Source organism: Agelaius tricolor, unplaced genomic scaffold (assembly GCF_023055355.1).
Source record: "Agelaius tricolor isolate 1412-34295 unplaced genomic scaffold, bAgeTri1.0.p SCAF_11, whole genome shotgun sequence".
NCBI lineage: Eukaryota > Metazoa > Chordata > Aves > Passeriformes > Icteridae > Agelaius > Agelaius tricolor.
The window spans coordinates 17,782,979-17,810,688 of NW_027269271.1; the positions used below are offsets into that span (position 1 = coordinate 17,782,979).

The following is a 27,710-nucleotide window of genomic DNA, read 5'->3' on the forward strand; positions in this document are numbered from 1 at the left end:
GACCCTGCTATATCTGGGTTTGATCCTATTCAATTGTGATAAAGGAATAGTAAAGATGACCTGTCTTTTGTAGAGCTAGAGACAGTTTCTGTTGAATTCTCAACACTTAAATCATGAAATGTAAAGATGCCATTCTACGTAGGGCACATCTGGGTCGAAGGACTGCTGATGCCAATTATGCTTCGTACATAATAATGCACATTTTACCTATTTGGAAAAAAATTCACATTTATTTACTGTCAAACAGGTGTTAAACTTTACACTGGGTATTAGTGATGGGCTCATTATTAACAGGTTTACACAAAGGGATGAAAAAAAGCAGAATTTTGTTGAAACAATTTACATTTCATTCAATTTTTTATCATAAAATAAATTAATTACTAAATATAGGCAGAAGGAATATGGAAGAGTTATAGTTATGTTTTATTTATTTTTTTTAAAGGACAGGCACCTTTTATTCACGAGAAAGCTTGTGAGAAGTGTCCAGTGTCCCCTTTACCCCTTACCACCCAACCCTGATTAAAGGATGAACAGGGAATTGAGTTACAATCTTTGTTAGCTACACCAAATTTGTGCAAGGCTTGGCATAATTGGCTTCTAAAACAACTTTCTCCCCAATTATGTTTTTTTTGGCAATAAAAATTCAAAACTTAAGAGTAAAAACTAACTTGTCAAAGCAGAACACTGTTTACAGTGAAAAAATAAGTGAAAACAGGTAGAACTTGCATTTTAAACAAACTATCGTACTATGAACAGTGTAAGAAAAACAGCTTATAACATATGTGCAACCAAGAGCTTTTCACAATATTTTCTTCAAACTCTTTAAAATTATCTTTTAATGACAATTATATTTCAGTTGGACACAAATGTATTTATTTTACCCTAGCAATAGAACAAAATATAATTTCTTTAGCCATTTTTTCATGAGAACGGTTCATTGTACAGTTGAGGAAATATATGAAATAAGGCCTGTGGCTTGATTGCTAGTGGTTAGACATGTATTCAATCTTTGCCCTAATGGAAAAGATTTGCAGTGAACTGCAAATTGATGCAGAATATCTCTCCTGCTTTTGCAAGTCTTGTCAGGAACAGTAAGGTACAGTAAATTTGTCCCACAGGATTTTAAAGCCTACGCCTTGTATATAATACAATGTAGGCCTAGGAAAAAAAAATGGTGCAGCCATATTTACAAATTTAGTTCACAAACTGCTGCAGTAAAATGGCTGGAAAGTGTTTATTTCTCTTTTTTTTTTTTCACAATTTTGTTAAATTCAGCAGCAGAAGATATCGTAAATACCTTGTTGGTATTTCTTTTCTTTGTAACAAATAATTCATTTTAGTATACTCTGTGTATATACAAAGTTTTTGCTTTATAAAAATTCACAGAACTGCGAGGTCCAGTCATCCCTGTTACTGGAGAACCACAGGGTCAACAGAATTGTCTCTTCGAGCAGATATGAGGGAGCCTGCACGGGGCCAATTAAGTCTTTTGAATACTTGAACGTGACCTTTAATATTTCTTTGCTACACTATTAAAGGCTTGTCACTAGTTGCATTTGTCCTTCTCTAACATCTCCTTCCGGAATACATCCTTCTTTGTTAATGGGAATGATATAGCCGTCGCTATTACCCCTGCTGATTTGATAGTACATCTGGAGCTGATGGCCAGCTCCTAGGTTTGGCATGCTCTTGTAGTAAATGTCCTCGTTTTCACTCCTCCTGGAAGGAGAGAGGTCTTCTTCAACGTCGGGGCTGCTCTCTGGGTAGGGAGAGTCTCTGAGGTTGGGCATGCTCGTGTAAAGAGAGTCTCTGTTGGGGGACTGGAGGTGGTCGTCAGCCTCGGCTGTCAGCTGTGAGACGTAGCTGTCAGTTCCCTCGGTCTTCACTTTCTTCTGGGGCTGGTACAGAAGGGAGTGAGTCCGCTGGGGGATGAGCGGGGCCTCCAGCTCTTTGTGGTGGAGCTCCAGCCCGGGGGCGTCACTGTGCATCAAAGATGAGGCGTCTGCCACGATGGCGTCATCTTCGCTACTGCTCCCGCCGATCACAGCCTTGGCTGGCAGCGCCCGCTCCAGGTTGTGGTTCTTGCTGCTGCCCCGCAGGTTGTTGTGCACTAACTCTGAAATGATCATTTTCTCAAAAGCTGCGTCGTTCAGGCTTAGTCCACAGTCTACAACTTGCACGCTGTCGTTATAGTCTCCATTGCGCAATGAGTAGCTGTTGTTGAAATTACCATTTAGCGGTAGAGTATCCATGGCACTTGTATCCCTGGCATTGTTCAGTGAATGTCCTGAAATGGAAAAGGACAGCTCTGGTTATTGCCTGACATGTTTTTATCACCTATTTTTTTTTGTTTTTTTTTTCTTTTTAACAAAGTTCTTTAATGTAGTTCAGGACAAAGTTGTACTTGGAAGTAAAACTTGAGAAAAGTTAGTTTATTGAACATTCCCAAATGTAAACAGTTGCACACCTTATAGGAAAGATGCATTCTAAAAATAGAAATGTGTGTTTCCTGTGGGGAATAGTGGCATTTGAATTTCGTAATTTAGTGTCAATTATGTGACTTTTCCACAAGGAACTGTTCACTCCATGCCCTTGCATATGTAATGCAAAGCAATTCATTGGAAACATCTATGTTTTGAAGTACATCACCATGATTTAGAAAAAGAAAATTAACAGAATTTGTCCTAAACAACACTAAATTAAAAAGGAATTAGATCACAGACATAACTGAAGGTAAATGTACAACATAAACCCACATAACTGGCAAGCAACTACTTTAACAACATTTCTAACATTTTTTTCCTGTTTTTTTGGTTTTGTTTTTTTTTTTTTTTTTGGAGATGAAGTAAAGAAAAGAATGAAAAAAATGGATAAATACAAAGAATTTATGTTAAACAAGGACAGCCATCTTTCACACTACAGGGACCAGGGCCCACAAGCACCATCCAACAACACGATAGACAGCAGGTGGAATGACTCACTTTGGACAACTCACATCATGTCTGTCTGCTCAGGCTATCTGGCCTAAGAGTAGCTGATATATAAAAGAAAGTAAAATGATTTATTGTAACATGATGAAGAATTACTGAGCTTCTCAGCAACTTAGTCAGAGCAAGGGTTCAGCAAATTAGATTACTAAGCAATAACAGCTTTTCTTTTCCCACTTAATGTAATTTTTTTGCACTAATATTCTGTCTGCCAACAAAGGCCCCAGGCTCCTAAAGGTCAAAGTTTGCCTGCAGTCTGCATCAGTCACAGTGACAGCACTGAATGAACCAGAATAGTTAATTAAGAGCTAGGCCCACAGTTACCATGGGCATGGAAGTCAAATGCAGAAATGTTAGGAATTTCTGTAAGTATGGGTCACAGAAATTAAACCAAAGAATAAATATTAGTTGTGGAATGGGAAGAGGAAATCAGCCATGGCTGATATCTCATAGCTGTTGAGGGAATGACAGATTGGGTAAGTCTGCTGAAAACATGAAAAGGAGCTTAAGAGGGGGGAAAATGAAGTCTTATGATGATTAAAGTCTTTATGCTTTGGGTTTTGGCTTTTTTTTCCGATAACTTGATAAAGAAAAGGTTTTCCTATAGACACAAAGACATGTAAACTATGACAGCACAGTGCTTCCCAAGCAAAGCAAAAGAAAAAAAAAAAGAAAAAAAAAACCTTGCAAGAAATTAAACAGTCTGAACCATGGAAATCAGATGGTTAGAGCATTCCTAGAAAAGCACTTTATCTACAGATATGTCTGGAAGTAAAGAAAGAATGAAGTGACTTTACTGAAATGAGACTGACCACTGTGAGGCTGCTGCATAATATGCAAGGCTTGGAGGAGTTTAAGGGAAAAGTTTTTTGGAAAAGATTTTACATTTTCTCATTTTGTGGATTTATTTTTTCATAATTAAAGCTGCAGCTTATCTTAGAAAATTCAATATTCCCTGGAAATGTTGTTTTCAATTAAAAAGAGATTGCATTTTCTCATGAAAAGATTTTTGTCTTCAACTTTGAAAAATAGAGTAATCATTTCCAAATAAATTCTGAACAATTTGCAAGTCATTTTGCATTTGTGTTATTGCTAACTCTTCTCCATGTGTACTGATTTTAACAGTGATGAAGGTTGTTTGAAAGGCCTCTTTAAGCTTTGATTAAACAACTATGTAGTTTTGCAATTTCATGTATGTTCCAAGATTTTTCTTGCAATGGATTTAGCTGTGCAGAACATATGGCATTTATAAAAGTAGACAACACATGGACCACATGCTGGATTCATTTCCCTCATGAAAGTGATTTAATTCTGCAATTTTCATTTTCTTTTCCTCTGCTAAAGAGATATCAAAATACAGCTGATAATCCAAAATGAGTTTTCTATGATATACTGCAGAGTTAAGCATGCTAGAATATATTCAAATTGGTTTGATGAGGCAAATTTTGTTGCCCATGATCAGGTAATTAATTTGAAATCTTTCATAGCCTGTAGCAAGATTACTGTAGGAATGTAAAAATATAAGTAAATTATTAAGCATTTCGGCATGACACTGCTTTGGTTTTAAACAGCAAATTATTTCAGCATTGAATAACTTGTGTTACCAATAGGGCTTGCTACAGACCTCATGGTGTTTCCCAAAAAGCAGTTTGCAAGTACTTTTTGAATGTGGAAACATTTTATTTGCAAATTGTGAACCACTTGCCCGCTGAGTCTACTTCATGACCGCTAGTTATGTTTTAATTGTGCCCATTAAAAATCATGCTGAAAAAATTTACATTTGATAGGCAAAGTTAAGTTTTACTCCCATACTTGTCTCTCTGTAGGTTGCTAGAGGAAAGCATAAGGAAAGTAAGAAAACAAGAGAATGAAAATAGAAACTACAGTTCAGTTAAAAAGGAGACTTGAAATAAAAACTGGAAACAAGGTTTTATGAGATCTTTTTCAAAGATTTATCATTCTATTTACACTAAAGTGATCTTAGGACTCATCAAACAGTATCTGCAAGATATTTACTGATGAACTGCAACATTGTTAAAAAAAGCAAGTAGATAATGTAACAACAAAATGTTAGGTAAATGATGACACTCTTTATTCCTACAGAACTAAACTTTTCTAACTGTTACTCTCAAGATTTTGCTACAGGAAAATGATCTCCCATAAAGCTGCACTATACTATAGTTTAGATCTGTTTGACGATGGATACAATTTTCCACACCGGGGTATCCAAAGGTGTCAAGATGCCTTGCACTGCTTTAGTATCTCATCCATTCCATAGGCAGGGTTTTCTCAGCAAGCTTTAGAGTCAACCTTATATTGCATAGACATGATACCTCTAAGTGATATTTATCTTGAAGATGGGCTCTCGGACCATGTGGTGTCAGTCCTTTAATAGTATATTAAGATTTATGCCACCTGTGTTAAAAACATGGATAATTATTGGTAAATACTGTTAGGGCAAAGGCATTACTATAATATAGTGCAGTTTTACAAGCTGACATTGGCAACACTGCATTTCTCGAATTTATTTCAGAAATTCAGACTGTACGGCTGGGGTATTGCAACTCGAGTTTCTACCGAGGGAAAAGAGGGAATTTGGAGTGAGCCAAGAAAAGCAGTTTATTCAGGAAGTATAAGCACACCTGGTGAGTTAAACACAGGAGCTGAAGGGGCATTACATACAACTGTTTCTGCGAGCAATGTGTTATAGGGGTTGTTAGTGCCGTGTGGTCGAAGAAGAGGGTTTGTTAGTAGGTAATTGCCAGTCATTCCTAAAGCAAAAGAAACAGAAAAAAAATGTCAGTTGCTTAATTTTAGCCTGACAGTTTCAATAAAGAATAATTTTTATTCATCATGAATCATGTAGGATTTCTGAAATGTAATTCAGCTGAAAATTTCTGGATGTATTTGAGCTATGCATTGGAAATGGGAGCAGGAAAATACAGTTAGATTCCAGTAATTCACAGGTGCTGTCCAAATCCCCCAAGTAAACGTCTAGTGAAAGTGATATTTACTAATGTATACAAAATCACTGTTACACAAGAGCAGCAATTAAATGTTTAGGGATCAAGGTACTACATCAAGCTATTAGGACTTTAAAAATGATCATAGGGAGCACTTCTGTCCAGAACTGAATTTCTCAAACTGAAAGGCATTGAAAAACCTCTTATGACAGGATCAGAGCTGTTACTCACTTTATTAAATACACACAGATAGTGGAAGGGAATTGCTGTTTTCAAACAGACAGTGGATGACAAATTGCAAGAAGCATATCTTAGTATATGCAAAAGTATGCATGCTGAGGGGAAAGCAAAATATTTGCTCTAAGAAATCAGAGCATTCACATTTTCTCCTGGGACAGTCATGCTGCAAACGTATCTGCCAGGTTTTAAAAAAGAATTCCTTGAATGACAAATTTCTTTAAACTATCAGTTTACAAATAATGTAAGACAAATAAAAATACTACATGAACAGACTCTTTTAAACTCTTGTAAATTCAAATTTACATGTTAACGCAACACCATTTAAACACTCAGAAAAATCAGATAAAAACCAGCATATTTTGAGAAATTATTAAAAAGTCAATTGATCTCTGATTTCTAGCTACTACAAGAAAAATGCTGTGATTTAAAAATTAATTTAAACATTTCACTAAGATTAAATTCAAGTTTCTTTTTTATTACTTTGCAAAGCAGTTCATCAGGATCAGTGTATTACAGATCCAAAGACAATTAGAGAAACAGCTCTATTTTCATAGTATAAATATTTTTATTTGTCAAGTAATTATATATATTCCAAATATTAATGCTTTTGCACTCCCAGAACTACTTAGCAGCTGAAATGAGCAGAAATTTTTAACACTCAGAGAATTATGGTCTGAGAATGCTAATCTTATTTGAAAGTTCGTATTAGTGATCAACTAAAAAAATTATCATAGTTTTTTCCCATTGTAAAGTACTTCTTACCAGAAATAATAACTGAAATGTATTTTGCTTGGTTTTTTAAAATTTTGCATGCTATATTTAATCTTAGACTAATTATGTGTAATTTATAGTTATGATTTTTTTAAATCCAAATTTCTTTGTCTAAGAAAAAAAAAGCTTAATTAAAAGCTTGATTTTTATTTTAAAGGAAAAATGACACTTGCCATTAATTATTAAACTACCATAATACGTATGTATCACTGAGATAGTGACAAAATTACAACTGAACAGAGTTGATAACAATTTTTCTAATCATGGCAGAACATCTCCAGTGACTTGAGTCTGGAACTTGAAACAGGGAGAAGCTGCTAGACCTCTGTTCAACACTGGATTAACTAATAGTGCAGCACAGTTAGGGCAAACCTCAGTAAGAGACAGCAAACTAGAGTCATTACCAAATTTTATGTGCTTGTATTTTTGGAATTTTAGTATGACACTTAAGGAGACATGAAAAATATACATTTTCTACCTACGAGAAGTTACTTAATTTTGATTTTTGCCAGAAGAACATGCAGGGGCAAGAGGGGTGGGAGGAGCAGTGAGACACACAGGTCTTACCCACTATGTACCAAACATCAAAAGTAGAATCATGCTTTCTGATACCTTTTGCTTTGCAAATACCACAATTTTACTTCCAAAATGAATGCAAATACAGGTTCCTGCTATCAAATCCTGAATTTGGATTTTCTGTTTGAAACTTTCTGAGTGGAGCAGGAACTGGTTGCAGCGTGGCCAGGGCTACCTGCTCTTCACTTAAGGACTGGGTGGAAGAACAGGTTCAAACCTGGCTTGCACAGAGCAGTCCTCCCTCCACTGCTGGCTCAAACTGACCCCAGAACACAGCAGGGAGGGGAGAAAGGGAGGGACAATCTGTCTTGGTAAACACCCTTGTCTTCTGTCTGGACATGAGAATGAGGTTACAGATTTCAAAGTCTATCTGAGATGAGAAGTTTTGAGTTTTGACTTCTCTGTGCCTGAAAATCTGGATTCTATCCCATGTTACAGATATGATGCTCTTTGAAATAGAAAAGATAAATGATTTACAGACATCTTTTGCATAGAAATGATATCAATTAGATTTCACTGGGAAAATTTCTGCACCTAAAAATCAGTCAAATATGCATTAAAATGTTACTGCGCTCATATTTCTATTTCAGATTTAACCTATAAAGGTTAGGAAAGATTTAAAATTATGATCTTGCTTTTAAGCTAAATTATTGATGAAACTAATTTAAATACATTCCCATGAATTGAAGAATTCAACTTCTATAGCAGGGGCCAGTTAAGGGAACATGGTTTTCAAAAGTGCTGGTGGATAACTTTAAAAATCTGCTTTTAGAGAACACTTGTTCCAGATTTTTTTTTAACATTATTTTCAATTCTTCTGTGTTAAATGATATAAAATCTGTAATAATTTATGGATTCTAAAACTGAAATGTTCCCAGTGACTGACCTTGATTAAGTGTTGAAGTGCTGTTGATGTCACCTGAGATAAAAGACGATTCCGATTGTTTTCTTACAGTGTCATTCCACATCCTCCTTATCCGACTCTGTTAGCACAAAGCAGTGAGACAAAACAAAGTAAATTACAAAAAGATTTTTTCCTGCTCATGTGCTATTGTGTAGAATATTTGTGTTTATTTTAGCCTAAAGTAAACCATTTTTTCTAGTACATCATGAAAATTCCTTATTTTTTTATTAAAACTCTAATTTTTTAAACTTTATTTCAATGAACCATGATGGTATAAAACTTTCTATAAATCAGTCCCTAATTACAAGAAAAAAGAACATATTTGTAATAGACCAAAATAACTGTTTAAAAAGAAATAATTCTACAATGCAGAAGTACATATTTACCATCTAAATGACAACAATGAGAAGACAATTAGTCTTTCTGATTGGAAGACATCTCAGTAGGCTTTTCATAAATAAGGTAATTAAAAGTTGCTGTCAAAATCTTTGTTACCTGAGTGCCAGAGGAATAGCGAGCACTGGTTCTGGTGGTTGATGCCTTCACTGAGCTGTGGGGACTCTCAGTTGGAAGTCCTCCACAGCAGTAGGAATGTCTGAAGCATTTCCCATATTCCTTACGTACCTACGAGGGAAAAAAAAATTGCTTAGCACAAGAAATAGTTTTAAATAGCTGCTGGCAAAAACACATGAACCTGGCATTGAAACTACTCACTTTTCAAGCAAATAGATAATTCTTGTCTGTTGAATTGCTGGCTGTTAGCAAACCCACATATTTCTCTCTACTCAGTGGCAGTATTAGCAGCTACCCAGGAGTTTTGAACCAATTATTTCCATGGTATACACACACTTAGAGATGTCCCTGAATAATCACTACTGACTTAGTTAGAAAATTGTTTTTATTCAATTTTCATATTGTAGATTAATATAGTTAAGTTTACCTGAATTGAATGCTGGCTGAAAATAGTGGTTTTTATAAAAGCTTTTGGTGCAGAAAGCACAGCAAGCCTGTCTTCCCATTCTAGCAGGCCAGAAGGGCTTGAGCACTGCTCAGTATTACTCCTTATGCAATGATTTCCAATAAAGAGTGCAAAATTTCCAATGCCTGTAAAGGAATTTTCTTACTCTGTGTAACTCATCCAGCTGCTGCTTCAGATGGCCACAGCTGCCCTGGCCTTGTACAGAGCTCACAAACACCACTGCCCCGCTCCAGGCACAGCCCAGCCCCAGCTATGCTGGTGGAGCTGCTTGCCAGTGTTCCAGAGTCACTTTTGGAACCATAAAGGCTGGGAATGAAGCACCTTTCACTTTTAGGACTGAAATATAAAATTCTAATTCCTATCTTTGTTGAATCTAGAAATTTCAATATACCCATGTTTATATTTTTTTTTTTTTCTGACAGAGCAGCAAAACTAATTAATGACTTCAGTATTTGGGCTACATTTATTCACTTTCTGTTTCCAGTGACCTACTGGAACCTTTTGTTATGGGTGATAACAATTGCCATAAAAGTAATCAGGATCACTTTACAGAGCAGGTAATTTTCTTATATTCCATGACTGCTTCACTGACTGTTAGTTTTGGATAACAGAAGAGTGTGTGCATATCTTGGCAGCAAGACTGCACCAGTGAAAGGACAGAGTGGATAGAATTTGTACAGATGTGTAAGTCTAAACTCATAAATCTTGCCCCAGATTACATGGGAATTTAAGTGTCTCTTCTACATCAATGAGACTCATGAGTTTCTGTGAAAAGAGGGATTTCAGCTAGTCTGGAAATTCTGCCTGACCTATGAATATATAAGACAGAAAGTTATGTATATGCAAAAAGGAGAGAGGAAAAAATGCAAAAAATTAATAGTGTGGATTTACATATGTAATGTGCTGTTTTCTACAGGAGTTTTACTCACAGAATACATACTGTGCTGTTTTTCTATAAATCACAAGGATGAAGAAAAGTTGAATAATTTTTACTTTAACTTCAAGGCACAATAATTCAGCTTTTTATAAAAGTATATGGTACCTATTTAAAGTCAACTCCTATCTATATCAGCACAAAACACATGTAAAAATATGAAAACAGAAATGAAACAACTTCAAATTATAATTTTTAACCCTGGAAAACATAGGTCTATATACATCATCACTAGATGGTATAACACCTAAGAAAAAACACTCCTGAACACTAATGGATATTAAATGCTCTAAGCCACTACACAGTAGAGACAATAGCAATCAAAACTGTATTTTTACCCAAATACCACCCTCCAGGGCTGGTTTTGCCTAATGCCTGTATTGCAGTGAATGTACATTATCTGTCAGGACTGTGCATTCCACTGTCATTATTTCTAAATTATAGCTTGTTGGAAACTGATGGAAGCAACAGCACTATCATCTCGTCAGAACTGGAAACATAATAGTTTTCACTTCCACAATTCTATTTCTCTGTTCAATTTAGTGACCAAGTAGTAATAACAGAATAAAAAGACTACATTAGCTATGCAGACAGAGCACAGGACAATATCCAGTCAAAGGCAGTGACACTTAAAAATCTTAAATGGCAGCTTTAACATTTTTTCAGGTATAAATCTTATTGCTCTAGGTTATGTTTTTTCACACTTGACTGGTATTTTAATATTGCTTTTTGCTGACTCTACTTCATATGAAAACAATGCACAGCTGTAAAAAGAAATAAAAAAAGGAATCTGTTTCTGATTTTCAAGTCCAATACAAATAGTAAAAAGGGAAACATTTTATGAAACCCTAACCTAGAAAATATTTGCATTTTGGGAATGTTTGCATTTTCTTCCCTTTCTTCTTCTCTTAGGCTCAATCTGCTAAGTGTGCTTTTGTTCTCTCCAAACGAGTGGAGTGTCATGTTCATCCAGGTAAAATTCTGCCTACCAGATCTTTTCCTAAAACACCTCTGAATGCCATTGTCTAAACCAAATTTAGAGATGCTGGCAATGTTAGAGTTGGTACAGTTGAGAACATGAGCATAGGATTTTTGTATTTAAACAACACTTTATCCAGTGGTCTCAAACCATCCTGTAAATATCAGTTAATTATGTCTCTGGTGAGCTAATTATAATGGGAGTTAATAATTGCTAGGTCTCCAGCCTAAAACTGGTAAAAATATTTATAATCTAAATACTGCAAATTGGATATTTCCAAATGTAGGACATACTGCATTTCATGTTAAGTTTGTTTGGGTGGGATTTTTTGATGTTCACCCTTCCTCTCAACTCTCATTACTTTCATTTGTCCTGCCTTCTAACAAAGGCTCTCAACATTTTTTATGCACTCTTCATTAAAACACCTCCAAGACATCCTTGGAAGCAATCTCCACCCTCTGGGGAAGAGAAGGGAACCCACAAAAGGGTCCCACAGAGCTGTGCCCTTCATTTTCCTTCTCTCCTGCTTGCTCCTCTCTCCCCTTCAAGCCTTCTCTCTGCCTCCCTCTGTCTCTCTTTGTCTATCTCTCCTTCCAGCTCCTTCTGGACCCTTCTGCTTTCATCCAGAGAAAGGGAGCAGAACTAATTTAGCTCATCCCACTTGTGAGGGAGGCTCCAGTGAAGAACACAAAACTACTGGGATTTCTGGGGGAAGCAAACACTTGGGAAAAAAAGCATTAATGCTGGCATCTTTTCCATCTTCAGAAAACTATTTCTGCTAGCAGGTGTCTAACATTAATGACTACTTTGTTCTAAGGTGTTCTAAAGTTCATAATAAAATTAATTTTTACATCACACCTAATTTTGTAATGAATGAGCACACATAGTACTATCCCTGCCTATCACCCATAGCTTTATGTGGCAGCTTAATGGGATCTCAGGAAAGGTGCTCTGCCTTGTTCTGAGAAAAGGAGAGCATTTCCAGGCTGGTATGGGCTGATATCATAACTGATCCTCTGTTTGCAGCACTGCAGTGAAGGCAGGACTTGTTTCATGTGAACATAAAAGATTTTTTGGTAGTAAGTCCAGGCTAATATGCACCACACTACCAGTGTTCAACTTTTACATTTTCTTCACAAAACCTTCAAACTTTTCAAGAACAGGTTGGAAATGCTGCATCCATGTTAAACCTGGCTGAGTCACAGAGCAGTTGCATGACTCCCACTAGCACATACAGCAAGAACTGCACTGGAATTCTGGTCCCCTCCTCAAACTACTTCAAAATGCTCCAGTTCTTCAAATTGTTAATTTTATCTCTATTTCTTATGAATTATGTGCGGCATTTCTGAGGAGTTAAGGAACATTCATCTGTGGTTTTGGTAACTTACTTTCTTTTGAAGGGCACAATGAAAGATGAAAATAAACATTCCTTGGAAAGCGTTAAATACTGTGAAGAGATATGTCATCACCACGGTCCCCTCATTTATAAACAGCAGACCAAATGACCATGTTAGGCCAAGGAGACACAGGAGAGCAAATGCACCCAGGACCCAGGATCTGTAAAAGAAAATTAATTTTAGTAACATTACTTACGAGAATGTACTTTGCCAAATCCAATATTAACATTTCAGTTCCTGCAGTTGACTTTTACTAGTTTCACATGTAAAAATTCCTTGGGTTTAACCTTTTATCTATTAAAGAAAGAACGATTCCATTCAGTACTCTTAGACTCCAATGAAAACAGCAAGAATAGATATAACCTTTGTCTTTCTCAAGAACAGCATAGGATGTCAAAACTATTTTGAAATGCAGAAGTATAGCACAAGCCTCAGCTACTCCATTGCTTTATCTGCTTTTAGAGAAGAGATTGATAAATCTGGCTTAGCCACTAATCACACCATAGATTTTAAACAGTGGTGCTGCCATATAATACCAAATAATGCAACACAAATGCACAAAGGTTAAACAGCAGATTAAAAGCCTAGAGCCCAAATCATTAATGCTTCGATAAACTCAGCTAAACTGAAGCTAGAGGATGTAACTTCCGCATGAAGAAACCCTGCTGAAATGTGACAAAAATATGGATATTGCTTTACAGAACAATCTAAAAAAGATTCCATCATGGATAGGTTAAGGAAAAGGAATTGTAGCAAACAGCACAGAATGAAAGGGAAAGGGAATTTAGTCAGTGAATTCCACATCTAACTAATGATCTTACTTGATAAATGGCTTATTATCTTCATAGCTAGAAAGCATTATAAGCAGAAAAGAGAAACAAAATTATTAGACAGAATTGAAACAGAAATTAATAAGAGCATTTTTAATTGTCTATAAAAATTAGTCAAAATTAGGAAATTCAAAATGCAGAGGCAAGCAATTTAAAAGTATAAAGGCATGTAATAGTTTAAAAGTCTTTAGCAAATCAGGTATCTCAAAAATAGTTAATTAAAATTAAGGGAAATCCACAATATGACCGAGTTTGTAAAGTTAAAAATCATGCTAGAAGTTTGTTAATGTAGGGTTCTATCTTACCCAGGTAAGTCCGTATTATAGTAGCCATCACAAACACGGTAATTACTGGTGTGGATGAGAAGACAGAAAGAGGAAAAGGAAGAAAAGAGAGAGATGCTAGAGATTAGCTCTCTCTCTCATCATGCAACATGCAATGAAGCTGATACTGACCTATCTAGAACATCTAGTTCACAATGTTATCCTTACTGAAAGTCTCCCTTTGCCATTTCCAACGTTCAAAGCAGATCTGTCAGACCCTTTCACATCCAACCCTCAGTGTTAGAAAGTGGCACCATCCCTTCAGTGTTGGTAACAAAAACCTTGAATACAACGTAAGGCTAAACAGAATACAGTAAAAAGCTATCTAAAAAAGTGCAAGCTGCCAAAGCCTTATTAGTTATCAAAACCTTATATTACTCTGCAAAAGGGACACTACAGTAGAACACCATGATAAAGTAAACATTTGTTAAATTAGCACGAAAACAACAGATAATCCTGAAGTTAACAATAATAATAGAGTCAATTCTCTGGGGAGAACAGGATTACAAGTAGAAACTGCTCAGAATCCCTAAATCAAAAAGTCATTTAACAAAACAAACTTAATATAATCATATCAGCCATGCAAACAGGAACATCATTTTTGAACTGCATTTTAAATGCAAATGAAATTACTACAGTGCTGTGGCATTTCCGTGAAACAGTTTCTTGGCACTAGTTCCAGGCTGAAATTATCTAATTTTGACCGGCGTTTGTGACATTACAGCAACAATGTGACGAAAGCAGGATTGGCTCTGTTTGCTTCTAATTGACATCTGCAGTTGCTGGGAGACAATGGCATGTGCTCCTAATGGAGAGTAGCTTTCAATCAGTTCAGCAATCAGAAAATAATCATAGTTCTCATACTTGAACACAAAGCACTTACTTAATGTTTTCCAACCTGCTAGAGTCTGGTTTCAAAGTGTTTGAGTGCTTCACCATTTTGCACAATGTGATCACCAGGAAGATAAGATTCAGCTGTCAAAACAGATAAGAATGAAATTAAACTACTTCAAGTAATAGGTTGAATAATGATGATGTTACAGGCTAAACAAAAACCCTGTAGTTTATTTCCAAGTAAGTAGTGAAAATTGGTAACTATATCAGATGGTCTGCAAACTATGATTGCAAATAAGAATGAGAGGATAAACATATTAGAAGTCCTTGTTTCACTTAATTTCCAAAATGCACCACACCGTCATGAACCACCGTATTTAACTAATGTCCAGCACTTGCCATTGTCAGTTTAGCTCTGTCCTCCAGCAGGTTTTGCTCATCAACTGCTCACCTTTACCTGTCACCCCTGGCCCTGTTCCCCATAACACTCTCTGAGGACAATGGTCACTGCTTCACTGGGCTATACTAGTTGTCTTTTTATCACCCCATCCTGATTTTGAAATGTTTTTCACCTTTGCTGGTTTCTCCTTTATTTTTTTTATTTTATTCCTTTTTGTTCTCACAATCCTACTGGGGTCTTGAAAAGACCTTAAATGTAACTGGAAAAAAAGAAAAAGAGAGGAAAAGAAGAAAAAGAAACACAAAGATGTAGCAAATGCATCAAACTTAACAGTGCCATAGACATATGCTGGTGGTGCACCCTCCTGCTGCCCTCTTTCCCTTTGTAGTCTGGATTCTGTCGAAGCGAGACCGTGTGTGCACTTGAAGGACTGTGGCATCTTATTCTTGTTGTGTCATTCATACAGGTAACACCAGGGAAGATACTGAGGGAAATTTTTTATCATTCTCTTATTGTGAAGCAGAATCACAGATATCAAAGTTACTGGGTGCCTTTCTCCTATCGATTTCAAAGTCTGTGAAAAGCACAGGCGAGCCAAATACAAGGATGCCTGCAGAACACGGGCTAAAAAATGGTATCCAACTAATTTCAGTAATTAGTTTGTGCTGTCCTATGTCAGACAGAAAAGTTGGACAAAATTGTGTCTTTGAAACCAGTAAGGGCCATGTCCTTTCAGCAAGAAGACACACATCCTTGTCTACTACTACAATGGTGCACACAAAGTGGCTGGACCAAAAGCTAAAAGATGGAAGAATATGCTTGGGCACCCTTATAGCACATACATTAGACAGAGAACCCCATCCTTATAATCTTCCATATATATATATATATATATCTGCAACTGGTTACTGATGGAGTATGATTATACCCAGTCTCTCAATTTGGGAAGCCTTTGGTTTAAGATAGCTTCAAAATCTTCATTCTTTTGGTAACACTGGGGATACCAGTTCATGCTAGATGTATTCCTGAAGCTGTGCCTTAATGGTCAGAGATGTCACTGAAATCCTAACAAAGAGCTGGTCTTAATCTTGAAAAGATGAGTATTTTGAAGGCTCTGATCAGAGTCTGTTAATAAGAACACTTATTACAGAAACAATTCCTACTGCTACAGGCAATCATGTTATTGCTCCTGCTGCTGTCTCAAAATCAGGATGGACAGCTCAAACTATAATGCAGTTCTCAACACCAGAAAAGTGTGTGGCAACTTTTGTTCTTATCATGCAAAGTACAACATCTTTACAATTATATGTTGAGATTATTAGAAAAAGGTGTTTGTGATACAAATAACAAAAATAAGCTTTCTGTTTCTGTTTGTGTTTCAAGAACTGGCTGAAAATACTTAACCTTTAGGCTGATGTGTAGGTTATGCATATTTCCATTGCTGCAAAATGTAATAGAAGTGTCAATAATTCATGATCTTGGTGATTATTTTCTATGATTCTCATAGGAAATTACTAACCACATGAGAAAAACCATTTAGTTACATCATTGTGATCTCTTCCTCTCATCTAGGTTTTCACTGTATGGTGTAACTTCATTGGATGAGAAAAGAAGCTGCTTCTTTCCCTGGCCTTTGCACCAGACAGGACAAGGGCTCTGCAACAGACCTGACCCTCAGCTCCATGTCTTTGACAAGATTTCATTTTTCTCTATTTGAAAAAGTTTCTTGCACAGTTTGGTAGCTGACATAACATGTACTTCTTCAGCCTGCCTGAAAAATGCAACCTCAATTTGCTTTTTGTAAAAACAAACAGATTAAGAGCTAAGACACACACCCTGTGTCAATCCTAACACGTACATCAACTTTGTCTGCAACCTATGCATCTGGGAGTGCACAATCCAGTTCAGAATAATATTTACAGCACAGCTGGAAGCTAATCCTTGCCTAGGTAGCTACCCTAGAGTATCCTGTATTGTACTGACATCATGATTCTTGGATCAAAAACTCATAGATATGGCTTAGCCCATAAATGACTGCCTTATGAAACAAGAGGGTTTTACACTCTGATTCTTTGTACAACTGAAGTGCTGGTTTGCCACACGACAAATAAAAACTTGTATTCACACACTGAGGTTCCTTTGGTGACATGGGCAGACATGGCCTTACCCCAGAGCTTGAGCCAAGCTCCACTGTATTTAACAGGTTTTATGTAGGTACTCAGCTCTGTCTGGGTGTATGACATTGCTGCACCAGGGAACAACTGCACAAAGCAGTTTCTTAAGTGACATTTTAATTGTAATTCATGTATAGACCCACAAAACCAGCCCACAGAAATAATAATGCCATATCACAGCAGCTGAAAAAGTCCTTCCAAGAAAAAAAGAAAAATACTGTACTTTGAAGACAAAGTAACTATGACAACTGAGCATATGATACTTGTTTCTCCATCACTGTGAAATGTTGCATAGTTTTCAGTTTCAGCAGTCAAAAGACCATGGTTTGCCACTTGTTCAAACATGCTGGCATCTCTGTTACGCATTATATCATTATAAAAAAAACCACACTATTTTGCTTGCTTACTGTAACCAAACATTTCTATAGATTTGCTTTTGGCTCCCTGATTGTTTTTAATCTGGAAATTGATTGTTTTGGAGGAATTCATAAGTTAAAGACTTTTGGGCATCTTGCCTTTTTTTTTCTTTTTCTCATGAAAGACACTAAGCAGTGAGGAAAGGGAACTTGCTGGAAAATAAATGCTTTTATAAGGAATAGCTGAATTAATTTTCTTGGTGAGAAATATGTAGGAGGGGGGAAGAAGAAAACACAGTTAGGACTTTTGTATTCATTTGTACAAGCAAAGCTTTTCCAGCTCTGGTCTGGCCAAGAGCTGAGGCTGCTTTGAGAAGAAGGCTTGACCACAGATCTCCAGGAGCCCCTTTCAACCTGAATTGTTTCTGTGAGGACTGAACTGTTACTGATCCAAGCAAATGGATTTGTAGATGTTTTCCAAGCTTGACAGATGGTCTGAGTAGGACACCTTTCTTTAAGAAAATGTTCACCCCGAGCACGCAGAACTCTTGAGGTCATACAAAGGCCCACATGAGTGGCAAGAGAGACTTTTGAGAGCAATCTTCTATGAGAAAAAATGGGCCTTTGACAATGGTGGCATTCTCATCACTTCATGTAACATAAATGGTCAGTGACTGGCTGGACCTCATCCTGACAACAGGGCTGCATCCATCCCAGATGAGCCAAAATCTGCAGCTGAACAGTGCCCCTCTCCTTTAAGGCTAATAAAAAATATAAATATATTGTTCAAACACACACACAGATGCACAATGTATACATCTCAAACAGTCCTAAAATTATACCCTTGATTATGTCTGTAAAATCTTTTTCCTGCTGCGTGTCTGCAAATCAGAGCAACATTCTTTTGAAAGCTAAAAATAAGAAATTAAAAGTCTGGTCAGGCATTAGGTTTGGATTTGAAGATTCTGCTGTGATACCAAGAAGTGACAAAACACACAGCTACAGAAGGTGGAGCTATAATACGAGATCTTTTAAAATAATAGCTGGTAACAGTAAGCAAAAATTTGAATTGATAGTATTTAATTTATGTTTATACTTGATTCTGATTTAGTTTCTAAAACTTACTGTCTACTGGAAGAGATGGAATTCTGGATAGAGAACTAGCTTGATCTATACCCCGATTTCAGAATTTTGTGTAAAGTAAAAGAAAAAAAATATAGTATCTTCTACAGGACTTCTATTAGTTTCTTGTCATCTCTTAATACAAGTGTAATTGGATAAAACAAAGTGAAAGAGAATTGATATATATTAAAAAATAACAACTTACTACTTTAAAATATAAAATATGAAGAGTTTTTATGGTAATAATCAAATGTAGCACACTGGAAGACCACGCTTATTCCACAGGCAACACACATATGGCCATTTCTACTTTGGAAATCAGATGGAACTGGACATGAAAGAAGGTATAAGCAGAAAATGTGTCTTTCTAGACCCTGACACCTATGTAATTTTGAGTCAGGGAGTGTGTCCAACTCAAATTAACTTTTTTAAACAGTGGGTGTGCTAACCTGCACAGAAGACTAATCAACTGGAGTTAGCTGCAGGTACAATGAATTAGTAGCAAAATAAAGTTAGATTTTGCAAAAACTATTATAAATTCCCCCTGCGACTAATAGATAAAAACCATTTATCAAGTGTCTACTATAGAAAGATAAACACGTATTATTTATAAAAAATAAGTTTACAAATACTGTCCATTTTCACTTGTGGAGCTAAGTTATGTGTACATCTGTCCATCCACTGACTCAGGTAAGCAATACTTCAGCCTGAGTGAGGACATTTAATACATTCTGTGTTAATGAAATGGGGCATCTTAGTAATTTTTGCTTAGATAACCCTTGGTAGACTAATACATGGGCTCTGCCTGCAAGCTGGGGGAAGCAAACTGCAACAGTTCTGGCTAAATTAAACCAATGCCGCTCGTTCCTTGGACATGAATGAATCTACACAGCAGTCAAAGTGCTCAGGCTTTTCTGACCACAGATTACAGAAGTGCACTGTTTGTTTTATAGCCATGAACCTGCTCAATGGAATCACGTCTGCCCTGAGCTTAGCAGCTTAAAATTCATTCCACACTGCCTGCAGTGCTGACATGGATACGATAAGACAGAAGAACAGAAACACCACTCTGAAGTAACCTAGCTGAACTGCACATGTTCTGACCCTTTTTGAACTCCCCAGAGCTTTTGTTACCTGGCAAATGCAGCTCTAAAACTGCTCTTGTATCTCCAGATCTTTGCTCTTAGCCATGCAGAAGCCTATTTCTCCCTGGGACTGGCAGCGAGAGAGGTGCTCTCTGAAGGCTTCTAAATGAGTGTGCGCACTGAACTCTTACTGAACTGAATTAATTATTAAAGATGCAGATGGAGCTGTCCAAATGATAAGAACAGCTCCTGACGTATCATGATCCAAGCTTTCATTAAACCATTTCAGGCATACTAATGGTTTCCCACCGCTCATTACTTACATGCTCTTTTCTCATAGATATAATAACCCTGGTGCCCAAAGGCATGACAGGCTATAGAAATAGTGAAGTTAAAAGTTCCTCAGAAGATGTACTGAGGAGCTTCATGCTTCCCACTCATACTTCCCATTCTCATTTTGTGCAAAAATGTGCACAGACACGACTACAAATGCTTATAAACTCAAGAGAAAAAACTGTAAATTAGAAGAGAGGACAATACTGTCAAAAAAGAGTTTATGTGCAGAACTATTAAACTGAGAAACACAGAAGTGACTTGAGCAACATGTTAAAAAGCTTACCGAGGCAACATTCTCACATGCTACTGACACTAAGTAAGCTACACTACAGATACAGCTCTTTGGTTACAGTGCACATGACATATTATTTTTCAGCCACTACACTTCTCACACTTCTTCCTCTGGTTTCTCTTGCTTTCTCAGCTGGGACGATTAGAGGGCAAAGCAATTGCTAGAGAAGAATTACTCCTAGGAACTGTGCTGTGATTGCTACCTGCTGTTTCATATTTTTCAAGTTGGGAATACTGCTCCCAAAAGCCTTTTGCGTCTCAGTCTAAATGATTTGCTGGAGGATAATAATGTCACGGCCAGTAAATAATAGTGAACTATGTCTGTACATGGTCAATATGATTAAATGTCCTTCACCTCTATTCTCACTCTGACCTGGTTATGAGGAAGTGAAAAAGCCATCAGCACAGCCCAAGGCTTCCTGTGTGAAATGTTATTTTAAAGGAAGAGAGAGAAATATAGGTGACTTAGCAAAATACCCCCAGTAACAATAAAATAAGGAAGGAGCCACAAACAAAAAGCAAAATTATCACCACACAACCAGACTTGATGTGACTTAACTATTGTAGTGGGAAAATCAGAACAATTTCCAGAATAATTACAACTGCAAGAAACAACTTCATGCTGAAAAATATTGTCTATCATATTGAACATATTAAGTCTATCTTTCTAAGACTTTCAATTGTAATTGTAGGTTTAATTAAAAAAAATCCCCATCATTCTGAGATATGATTCATTTAATTAGAATGTATTTAGAATAAACTCTGTACAATTATTATGGTCTACACTTAATTTTACAAACACTATAATTTTTCTAATTCAAGTCATACACACATAAATTTTGGCATCTACGCCCATGTTTTTGAAAATATGCCAATGAACTTTAACAACCTCTACATTGCACAAGTATCTTTTCTTAAGTGATCGCTCAAGGATTCAAATATTTTTTGATATAAACAGAGTAAATGCAAACCAAAACATTGGCCAGGAACATTTTTAGTAGAAATTTCCATAATCAAAGTATCAGTTTGGACTGTAATTACAAAAAGTGCTGAAATATTATGTCTGGCACACAGATCTATAAAAGTCAAAGAAATTTCAAAATTATGCCTGATGCATGTCCTTCATACTGAAAAAATAAAATTTCTGAATATGGAAAAATATAATTCCTGAATGTGGAAATTCAAGTGAACTCAAATTCTGCTAACATTTCACAACTCTACTGCTGTGAAAGAGCAGGAAGACATGCAACTATTTAAGATTTCCAAAGCATGAACATGAATTAATTCATCCCTCCAAACTATCAGCAATTATGAGAAAAGGCCTCTACGTACATAGGCTATGTCCCCAGCCAGCCTTCTACAGCATTTCCCAAGTAAAGCCAGGCTTTAAAGATACAGAGCTAGCAGAGAAAACCAAGGTGAGCCAAAATGCACATCATGCATTCACTGTGCTCACAAATTCCTCCACTGTGTAGTGTTGGCATTGTTAGTCTGAAATAAATGGGAGAAGTTCTCTCCCTGGGTTGATTACAGGCTTTTTACAGGAAGTGCTCAGAGAATTGGTAACTGATGTCAGAGTGCAGCATTCTGTGCTAAGGGGACACTGGGGCACCCAGTGGGTGTACAGATGGGTGCAGGCACACAGTGGCTTCAGCAATGAATGTGCACAGGCTTTCTACTGGATACAGAACAGCCCATTATTTGTACTAAAACAGAGCAACTTCTGTGTCTGACAGGCACTACATGTAACACAAATACACACAGAAGTAGGCATGGAAAAATGTGCATATGCAAATACACAGACAAATACTGTGTAAGTGTAATGGAACAAAAAATTTATTTAATTATCCAATGCATTAGAATACCCTTTTGAGATAATTATGTTGGATAATTAGCAGTTAAATTCTAGAATGTGTACAGTAGTGACTCAATTGAAAGCAATAATAATGGTTCCTTTTAAAAAACCCCTGTGTTTAGTACTTCATTGATCTTTCATATGGCTACACATGTCAATATGACCTTCAGAATTCAAGCCATTAGGAAAAAATGGCCATGCTGAAGTGCCACCACAGCTTTGACAATTAATCATTTGGTCAGCACTCTTTAAAGATTTCTACATATTTATATAACCATTAGTCACATTATAAATTGTTTCTAAGCATTTTTATGGGATGTCTTGTGAATAAGGATGGCACTGAATGAAAATTTAATTTCATTTCAATTTTTTTAATCTGCTGTGAGGCAACCTAAAAAGAAAGGGAAAAAAAACCAAACTTCTTACCAGAATAATGAAAGTAACAGGTCCAATGAAACTCCAGATAAAGTAGTTATCTACGTGTAGCCAGCAACTATTATGGAACAAAGAGAATGAAAAGTGAAAAGGTGCATTATCACCTCAGTCCAATAAATGGAAAGTGCAAAAATACTTCTTATGGTAACACTTTGCCAGTAAACAATGATGAAGATTGCACAGTACCACTTATTCCATGGACAACACCTAACCTGAACCTCACCTCTTCCAATGAACTCTGTATAACACAACTGAACCTGAAACTACAACATCAGGAATAACTAACATAAGGAGAAACAAAACCAAAGCAAGCTCTCCTTTCAGTCAAAAGGTTTGGAGACAGGTGCTATCATGGACTAATGAATCTAACATCAGTAAATAATTTTTGCAGCCTTCCCATGTGATCTTCAAAGTCTGCTTTTAACTTTTAACTATGTTAAGTGCTCATGCCTGAGGAATATGAGACAGAAAATGCTCAGATGCCAGGTTTTGCTGAATAATAATATGGTATAAATAAAATGCCCCATCTGGGAGTTGAACTGTGGAGAAAGAATACATAAGATACCAGACTAAATGACGTATAAACCTATTAGGGCCAACTTCACTTAGCAATTCATTTTTCAAGCAGCCCAGTTCCCTGCTGAATTCTCTTGTTTGTCTTTCATCAGTAGCAACATCAAGCAGCTTTCTTGTAGTCAACAATATCTTCCCCTTCTGTAACTAATTTCATCAAAGGACAAAATAAACACTACTGAAAGGCAAATTCATGCCTCCAGCAACTCAAATCCTCAGAAATGTTTCCTGTCTACCTTCTGTCACTTCCTATATACATCTGTATTTTTGTAAATAAAAGGCAGTGGCTAATTTTAATCTCACTCTACTTGCCTGATAAAATATTATCAAAATAAAACACACAGGTTGGAATATTGTACTGTCATACTTCAGGATGAGAGCTAGCTAGAGGGACAGCTGAACAAAGAGATCTAATGAAGCATTAGCTTAAAACTGGGTGGTTAGGCTTGTCAGATAATTTAAGTTGAGAAATTTTGCTTAATATACATCTGAGTACAAAAAGTTATTTACTTTTTCAATTTGTTTCAGGTCAATCTTTTGTGTTAAAAGAAAGACCATAATTTAGAATTGGTCTCTCTAGAGTAAAAATCCCCTGAACCTAGAGAATTACAAAAGACTTGATTGTAATTTGTGCACAGCATCGCCATTCTCTTACCAATAAAGCTTTCAGATGGTATTTTAGTCTGTCAGGGACCCTCTGACAGCTAATAGGCTTTAAAAAATTATTCACTTGAAAAACACTCAGGTCACTTGCAATTACTTACGCTTTCTCTGTTCCGTAGCTCTTATAGTCAATAGCTGCTGAGACACCAACTACTGTAGCAGGGAAGAGGTAGCCAGCAACATAATAGTACTTCTTTCTAGAATATTCACTTTCAAATACTTCTACTAACATTAGATAAAGCTGCACTCCTTCTAGACACATCCAGGCAAAGGCTGCCAGGAAGAAAAAGTGTAAGAGACCTGCAAAAACCGGACATGCAATCTGCAAAGAAAGAGAGAGATGGAAATGTAAACCACAAAACCTTCACATCATTACCTCTCCAACTGAAAAGTGTGCAATAGAACTGCAGATAGTTTTATTAGAAACATTTCACAAATTCAGGAGCATCTTCCCTCAAAACATACTCTGAACCTCAAAACATACTCTGAACATTTGAAAACACTAATATGTGTTCAGTAGTTAAAGAAAGTGAATTAGCTGAACAGTATGAATGAAGACAAAGAAATTGCACCCTCATCTCCCAGTCATGATTTTCAGTGTGGATTTCCTAATTTCATAAGCAACTTTTTAATTTTGAAACTGATATGGTTTTAGGACTTACAGTTTAGATAATCCTGGACATGAACAGTTGGTTCTCTATGCATAATGTGATACTACACATTTAAAATTATGAATTGTCTGTCCCATGATTTTTGTCTGCTGTAATATGGAAATTTCTACTGTTGTAACAGAAATCAGTCTTAATTCTTTCCCCATTGGCCAAATTCTGGATGAAACTATGCTAGATTATTAGTTTCAACTAAATGAATGATTTCAGAATTAATTTTACCAATACTACCAAAATACCTGCTTGAATGTGAAATGTAAAAAATGTATATATATATAGAATAGACTTTGTACTAATATATATAAAAATGCAGTCAATACCTGTTAAGACATTTGAATATATATAGAAAAGGTATTTATGTTCATAATAGTCAACATTCAATTTCATCTCCTGTTTCAAAAGTCTAACCACCCACTTTGTTAATAGTCAGTGTTTCTCAACTGAAAATAAAAAGCATATTTTGGGATGGACGTAAATACTATGTGTGAATATATCTATCTTATTTTCATGCTGTGCTTTTATGTTAGCCTTGCTGGGTTGGAGTGCTAAAAACTTGTCAGTGTTGTCATGTTTTAATTCAAATCCATTTCAAACAGCCATTTCAGAGAACAAGATCAGTACACAGAGAGAAAACTTACCTTGTACTCTGTCTTATCGATGCCTATTAGGAAAATGAACTCAGCAATGAATAGGTTGATACAAAGGTTCTTGTGAATAGTGTTACGATCACTTTGCAGGCCACGGAAAAAACAGAATGTGAAGATGCAGATGGCCAGGCAAACAAGAGAGATGACAATTCCCACCCAGGTGATGACAGTGAGGAGCAATTCGTGCACTCCATCTTTGTACTAGAAATAACCAAGAATGGAGAAAATTATTATGACTCTTTATGAGTATAAACAAAAACCTATTTTCACAGGTATCCAGAAAAGTTACTTGTTCATTACATGAGATGGGCAAAATGTACTCAGTAATTTCTCAGTCTCAGGTCAGCTTCCCAGAAGAGCAAGATCAGGGTAAGTAGAAAAGGAGCAGGTCTGAGAGAAAAATGTGACTATTTTATCCAGCTCAGATAGCATTTTCACTTTTTCTATGGCTCACTGCAGACTGGTTGGAAATAGGAGCAGAGAAACAAAACATTTTTAAGGTACCGCTAGGCTCTGATGAAAGGAGAGAGGAGAGCTTTCCCAGGGACTTTCTACAGACCTGCAACTCTACAGCAGAGAAGAAAGAATGATTTACACAATAAGCAGGACAAAATGCAGAATATGCTGCCCATGTAATTCTGGCTTCAATCTCATGTTTAGCTAAAGGAGATTCCTTGCTTTAGTTCTTCGCAGTGAACTTTTCAAATACAATGGCTTAATGAGAAGTCCCACATCCCTGCAAATATTGCATGCTCTTGGGCCCCTGACATGCAGGAAGTGCTTTAAATAGACAACAAAATTTCTGACTACGAAGATGTGTTTAAACAACCGTATGGAAGTTCCTTGACCTTCCTTGCCAAGGAGAGCTGGCATTTGGGCTTCCAGGGAACAGCTTGCACAGCTATCTGAACAGACACTTCATCTGTACTGAGGGAGAGTCTATAAAATGGTTGTAAGGTTGGTCAGTAACTTTAAAATATGTCTTGTAGAAAACACTTGCTCTTCCTTGTTTTCTCCTCCCTGTTATTTTGCTTGCAACTTTATGGATGAGTAAGAAAAGTGCTACAGAAAGCAAATCACTTTGGAAAGAGTGGGTAGGAGCTATAAATACTAAAGAAACTTCAACAATTTTGGATCTTGCTAAAAATTTAAAGCCAAGTCTTTTAAGTTTGTTCCTTGTTGATGGCTGGAAATATCGTTACTTACCACAATTTCCCGACGAGCCATAAGAATCGCAAAGTTGGTGAGGTGACTGCAAGCACACGTTGTATGAGTTTTATTTGTGTCAACCAGTTTGCAGCCTTGAGTTGACCAGTATCCCATCATAGTCCTCTCTGAGTAGTTCCAGAAGGAACAATTTGCATTGAAATAATTGTCAGGCTGGGAGACAAAAGGATAACATAAAATGAGGATTTTACACACTAAGATGGCAATAACAATTGTGTAATATGTGTAAAAGGTAATTTAGATTAAACTTTGCACGTTTTGGACAGTAAAGGTTTTCATCAGCAAAACTGTGGACTATGTTGCACAAGGAAGGCATCTAGTTTAAAAGGGACTTTATAGTCTGAAGCACTCTGAAGTGTAGTCTCAATTACTGTAGACCCCATTTCAAACAATTACAATTTTTATGCATGGATGGTACATTATAGTTATTTTTGCTTTCTGGAAAGTTAGGACTGCAAATTTATTCTGAAGATATTTTTTTTCTGTAATTGACAATTTGAAAATAGGATCTTTTTCCTTTGGTTCTCACCTTTGGTCAGGCCAAAGTCATGTGACTAGGTATCACATAAAAAGCTCACTCCTCAATGCCTATCTATTTTGGTGAAAAAAAAATCCAACCAGATTAAAAAGAAATCCAACCAGATTCAAAAAAACTCAGGCAAATGAGAGAAAAAATCTAACCATATTTTCTCTATCACAGTAGTGATTGTTTATTTTCCCCATGTGAGACATGAAAAGAGAAAGGGACAAACTTAAGAGCAAAGACACACATTAAATGAAATACCACAATGAAAATATACATAAATTCAATGTATAACAGATCAAGATACCATACTTTATTCTTTGTTGAATAAATGCAATTTGAACAAATTGTATAAGCTTCTGTAACTTGGTCCAAAATTAATGTAAAAAGTTAAAGTCAATAAAACTTACTACATCAAACCATGAAGAATCTTAACAGTTATTTTCTTCCCTTTTACTAAGGTAAGAGTTAATTTTCAGTTAGAAACAAATGAGTCATTTACATTTTCATGTTGATTACTGAATTAGTTTTCATTAAGAATACACTTAAGTTCTAATAATCACTGAACCAGGCTCATTTAATTTTATGTTCATAGACTTAACTCGCATCTCTGACCTAGTCCAACATTTAAAATTCAA

The 27,710-nt window shown here is 36.3% G+C and overlaps 1 protein-coding gene across 18 annotated transcripts in view; it reads right to left on the minus strand.

Moving 5' to 3' along the window:
- Nucleotides 1-210: 210 nt before the first annotated feature.
- Nucleotides 211-27,710, minus strand: part of ADGRL2 (adhesion G protein-coupled receptor L2) — a 204,673-nt gene continuing 177,173 nt past the window's right edge. For 4 of the 18 annotated variants that reach the window (XM_071436413.1, XM_071436414.1, XM_071436415.1 and 1 more), the window contains 13 exons: nucleotides 26,529-26,702; nucleotides 25,314-25,523; nucleotides 24,109-24,329; nucleotides 22,763-22,829; nucleotides 14,767-14,858; nucleotides 13,866-13,910; nucleotides 13,552-13,578; nucleotides 12,722-12,890; nucleotides 8,937-9,065; nucleotides 8,424-8,520; nucleotides 5,630-5,758; nucleotides 4,800-4,817; nucleotides 211-2,287 (listed from right to left, as the gene is read on the minus strand). In XM_071436413.1, coding sequence (XP_071292514.1) covers nucleotides 1,533-2,287; nucleotides 4,800-4,817; nucleotides 5,630-5,758; nucleotides 8,424-8,520; nucleotides 8,937-9,065; nucleotides 12,722-12,890; nucleotides 13,552-13,578; nucleotides 13,866-13,910; nucleotides 14,767-14,858; nucleotides 22,763-22,829; nucleotides 24,109-24,329; nucleotides 25,314-25,523; nucleotides 26,529-26,702 — 2,133 coding nt within the window. In that variant the 3' untranslated portion in view covers nucleotides 211-1,532. Of the gene's footprint in view, nucleotides 2,288-2,981; nucleotides 3,035-4,765; nucleotides 4,818-5,629; nucleotides 5,759-8,423; nucleotides 8,521-8,936; nucleotides 9,066-12,721; nucleotides 12,891-13,551; nucleotides 13,579-13,865; nucleotides 13,911-14,766; nucleotides 14,859-22,762; nucleotides 22,830-24,108; nucleotides 24,330-25,313; nucleotides 25,524-26,528; nucleotides 26,703-27,710 lie in introns of all 18 variants that reach the window. The other 14 variants (XM_071436418.1, XM_071436420.1, XM_071436422.1 and 11 more) reach the window with 11 other exon arrangements.